The sequence below is a fragment of the Solanum lycopersicum genome, chromosome 5 (genome assembly GCF_036512215.1).
Source record: "Solanum lycopersicum chromosome 5, SLM_r2.1".
Classification (NCBI taxonomy): Eukaryota; Viridiplantae; Streptophyta; class Magnoliopsida; order Solanales; family Solanaceae; genus Solanum; species Solanum lycopersicum.
Window position 1 is genome coordinate 2,005,383 of NC_090804.1, and position 5,085 is coordinate 2,010,467.

The window sequence follows — 5,085 nt, forward strand, 5'->3', positions numbered from 1 at the left end:
ATTTACTACTTTGATAGCTAACTAATATTGCTTAGTTAAAATAAGTTAAATAACTTAAATGAGACTAATAATAAGGCAAGAAACATTAAATGGAAATAATTAGAACATAGAAAGAAAAATATATATATATATATATATATATGGTTAGGAGGCACATAATTTGGATCACATCATCAGCATATAATCATCGCGCACTAGAATCTTTATAAACATCTCTATCATTTCTTATTATCGAAAGTATAAAATAATAATATCTATTCATTTTCCCATCATTAAAATCATCATGTTTTCTTGTAAAAATAATCATTTACTTGTCAATGGTTGTATCTATATATATCATCAGCCAAAATAGTTTCATAACAAAGCAATCTATCTCTTTAAAATTAACTACTATTATATCATAACTATAGACATTTACTTTCATTTCTAATCTGTAAAAAAACAAAAAATTATAGCTCAAAATCTATAAGACATTGAATTGCAAAAGTCATCATAGGAAAAACAAAATCTAATCTTGGATTGCCAATACATTTTAAAACATATAGACAACAAAATTTGGTAGATATATGAGAAATGTACAATGACAAAACCAAAATAGGTATAGTCTCTCTATGAGTCACCTACCGCGAGGAGACTTTTGATAGGCTTGTAATGGAGAAGCAGACGGTGTCATATGCAGGGGTGAACGATGATGTCTCATAGGCGATACAGCCACTGGGCTAGGAATAGCTCTATGATAGGTATGTGAGAGTTTGCTAAGGCCTTTTGGTGATTGAAGTTCTTCAAGAGCAGTTAAAACCTCGGACATTTTGGGGCGAAGCTTGGGTTCATTGCTTAGACACTGCCAAGCAAGGTTAGCAGCTGTATATGCTCCTTTCTGGGGATACTGGCCTTCTAGTTTGGTGTCCATTATTCGAAACAACTTGCGTTTGTCCCCTAAATATGGCTTTGCCCAGTCTACAAGATTCTGCTCTATACCTACCTTTGTGTTGTCAACTGCACGTCGTCCTGAGAGCAGTTCGAGCAACACAACACCGAAGCTGTATACATCACTTTTTGCTGTCAAACGACCTGGAAGATAGCGGGATATTTAGTTACAACATAATAGTCCAGCAGTATTACAAGCATAATTTGTTCAGTTATGTTGGGAGAAGACTCATCATATTGACAATCGAATGTGTTTTATAAGGAAAACAGAAATCAAGCTCTTTCTTCTAAGTGAAAATACCGCAACTTTATAGAAAGTCTAGATAAATAAGATCGGTGACTGGGGATACTTTTAAGGGTCGTCTTTACCCCGCAAAGGTAAGGGTAAGGTTTGCATACACCATCATAAGTAGATTTATCATCAAAAATCATGTTTAATATGTTTTACTCCAAAATCGGTATCTAATAAGGAGGTCATGTTATATGTTCGATATAGATAAGCTAACAAGAGAGGCAATGTATTAACCTGTAGCAACATATTCTGGAGCAGCATAGCCATGTGTACCCATTACTTGAGTGGATACGTGTGTGCGATCACCAGTTGGCCCGGCCTTAGCCAAACCAAAATCTGACAGCTTTGAATTAAATTCCTGCAGTTCAAGAAAGCAGAATAACTTAAGCTTCGCAAGAACAGCAGGAGAAGTTGTGCTAAGGCAGGCATATTTACACAAAGGGGGATCGGGGTCTTATACGTACCGCATCCAACAGAATATTAGAAGCCTTGAAATCCCGATATATGACCTGTTCTTTAGCATCATGAAGGAAAGCAAGGCCTCTAGCAGCACCAATAGCCACCTTAATTCTTGTTGCCCAATTCAGAGGTTGAGGTCCTCCTGTTTAACAAAAAGATCAAGCCAAGAATTACCACCAATTTGTAAATACACAAATAATTCTCCATTGTTTCGGGACAAAAGGGAAATGACATAAGGCAGAAACTACTATGACAAATCTAAAGATAGGAGGGGAAGAAAGTAGACATACTTCTAAACAAATGGTTCTCCAAGCTTCCTTTAGGCATGAACTCATACACTAAAAGGTGGTTATCACCGTCGATGCAATAGCCAATGAGTTTAACCAAATTTGGATGACGAAGTTGGCCGAGGTAATTAACTTCAGTCTGCAGAGTATTTAACATTAGTTACTACGCCAACGAGAAAAAGGTTCAATTTAAGCAGGATTATAGCAGAAGTAACATACCAGCCACTCCTTGTGACCTTGAAAACCCTCTGGCTTCAATTTTTTGACAGCAATCACTATTCCAGAACCAGGCTTTGATGCAGTAAGAGTTTGCGCATCGATCCATCCTTTAAAAACACAACCAAATCCTCCTTCCCCAAGAAGACTGTCAGGTCTGAAATTCCTTGTTGCATTTTTCAGTTCATTGAATGAGAAGGATTTGACATTAGGAGAATATAATATTTCGCTTTCAGATCTCGGAGTAGGAAGGCTTTCGGAACTACTTTTCCTACCATAGGATGGAATACTTAGGCTTGATGGAACAGAAGAATTGCTTTTTTTGTCAGGAAATCTTGAAGCTTCATAAGCTGGCATATAAAAGAGTAGGAAATGTTATCATTCAGTTACATATATCAATATACATTCTTACAATAAGACTTCTGTTTTCAATACTATATCGTTGATTTCCGGGGACAGGCCAATTTCAGTTAACTTACTATGATGTTTTTTACATCCTAAACACAAGGAAATTGGACACAGACATGAAAAGAAGAATCTTGGTGATTAGAAATAAATGTGAAACTACAACAAAAACAACATGTCGAGTGCAATTCCACAAGTTGAGTTTGGGGAGGGTAGAGCATACGCAGACCTTGCCCCTACCTTAGATCCTCAGCTCAAGGTGCAACTACTCGTAGCAAAACATAATTATTCAATGTATTCAAAAGGAAAAGAATGATTTGTAAAGAATCAAATAATTTTTTGAGTTCCAACAACATATGGATGAGAAAGCAACTAGCAAAAAGCAAACACAGATATCACAAAACTCAAGCAAAAGTTGACAATCAACACCCAAAACTCACAAATCTCCATACCAAAATATCTTGTGGAGGTCAAAACAACTTGGGAAAAAATATATAAAAATCAAAGCTTTAATGCACCAACATAAAGATTAAACCAAATTCATCAATAAACAGAAGCAAAATGAAACAAACCACACATCAGACTTCTCTCTGCAAGCTAAAAACTAGTATATAACTTACATTTTTAATGTCTCTCCTCATACAGTGATAGTAAGTAATCAAGATTCTCTAACAAAAAGAAACCAAACAACTAAATTCACCCAAAAACCAAAACAATTAAAACCAAAGAACTAAATCACCCATCACAAAACAGAAAAAGATACACAAAAACACAATCTTTATCTTTTTCCACCCCACCCCACCCCCCACCCCCTCCATCCCATACACACCTCCACTCACAGAAATCAGCTCAATAAACTAACAAAAAAACAAGCAAAACCAGAAAGTGTCAAATACCAGAAGGGGTAGTAGAGCTCAAAGTAGCTTCAACTCTAGCAGGGGAACCAACACAATTGCCCATCAAGATTTTTTTTTGAAAAACCCCCACAAAAGATCAATCTTTTACAAGTCAAAATCAAGTCTTGGGAGCAATATTTCAGCAAAAAAAGCTCAAATCTTGAACAACCCAAATACAAGATATTTCTGTTTTTGGAGTCGTAAAAAAGTTTGGTGAGAAAAAACTGAAAAGGGTCACATGAACAACCACAAAGAATAGTTCTTGAAGGCTATTGAGTAGATAAATATAAAGAGAGGAATTAGAAGGGAAGAAGCTATAGAAATGGTGAAGTAGCTTCCTTTTTCCATTTCTCACTGTCTTTTTCTACTCAACAAAATGTGTGTCCCTTTGTGAAAACGTGGGTGTCACTACTCCGTCATCTTTTTCTTAATTCCTACTTTACCCCTATCCACTCGGTACGATACCTTCATCAGAACTCGATTAATTTAGATTCGCGTTGAGTAAAACTCTACTCATAGGGCAGCGCTCCTACAAGGAATCATGTACACCCAAAGCTCAAACTTGAAATATCTTATCAAGTACAGAGCAGTGTCATCGATACAATATATGTATTAGTACCCAACTAATCTACTTCACGTTGGGTAGGACCTCGTTCAGGCGATAGCGCTTTTTATCAAGAAATTTTGCATGTCCAAAGCTAGAAAATATAATATCTGATTAAAAAAAAATTTTATTCATCGCTATACATCTTTTAGCAGTATACAATTTTCTAATTATTATACAAAATTTCTAGTTAAAAATATTTTTAACTTAATTTAAACCTTAATATCTGATTATAAAGATTTTTGTTTTATATTTACAAAGTTGAAGAACACCTAATAATCTATTATTCAACTAATATTTGATTAGAAAATAAAATTTAAATTGAAGTTAATATTACAAATTTGAAAAACACCTAATAATCTAATTATTTTAAAACAAGATTAAAATTTGATTAAAGGATAAAATTATTCACTTTTTAAGTGAGTAATACATGGACAAATGGCTCATGATGAATGATTCAACTAATAAGTCTCAAATTTATTCCTCGTGACTCGTGATTCACGTTCTCAAACTAATTATTTATTTTATACGTTTTGTTTTAGCTGGTTCATGTTGACTTGACACTGCTCTTATTTAAAAAATTGATTATTTCATTAGTTTCAAGTTATCTGTCGTATATATTTTACATGTTATTGAAAAAATTAATTAAAACGAATTTTAGAAGACTATTGTATGTATCTTCATTCATTTCTTAAAATGTAATTTATTTCATTAATATTACTTTACTGAAATATTTGTAATCTTCAATAAGCGTTACTTTAATGGAAAAAAGATATTAATTTTGTACTTTGCTGAAATATTTGTAGTCTTCAATAAGTGTTACTTTAAAGGACAAAATGGAAAAAAGATATTAATGTGGTGTTCAATTTTTAAAATAATAAATAATTTAAAATAATAATTATTTTTAAAAATTACAATAAATAATTTAAGACAGAAATAATATGAGCTACAAATACTTTACACAATTATTTAACTTTTCTAGTTTAAATATTATTTAAA

The 5,085-nt window shown here is 33.3% G+C and overlaps 1 protein-coding gene across 1 annotated transcript; it reads right to left on the minus strand.

Annotated features, from left to right (window-relative positions):
- Positions 1-306: 306 nt before the first annotated feature.
- On the minus strand, positions 307-4,063 carry LOC101259436 (probable serine/threonine-protein kinase PBL3). The gene is made up of 6 exons (XM_004238728.5): positions 3,483-4,063; positions 2,185-2,531; positions 1,969-2,104; positions 1,684-1,820; positions 1,454-1,577; positions 307-1,071 (listed from the first exon to the last, which is right to left on the minus strand). Exons 1-6 carry the CDS (start codon positions 3,544-3,546, stop codon positions 617-619), a joined length of 1,263 nt encoding a protein of 420 aa, XP_004238776.1. The 5' UTR covers positions 3,547-4,063; the 3' UTR covers positions 307-616.
- Between the last annotated feature and the right edge of the window lie 1,022 nt (positions 4,064-5,085).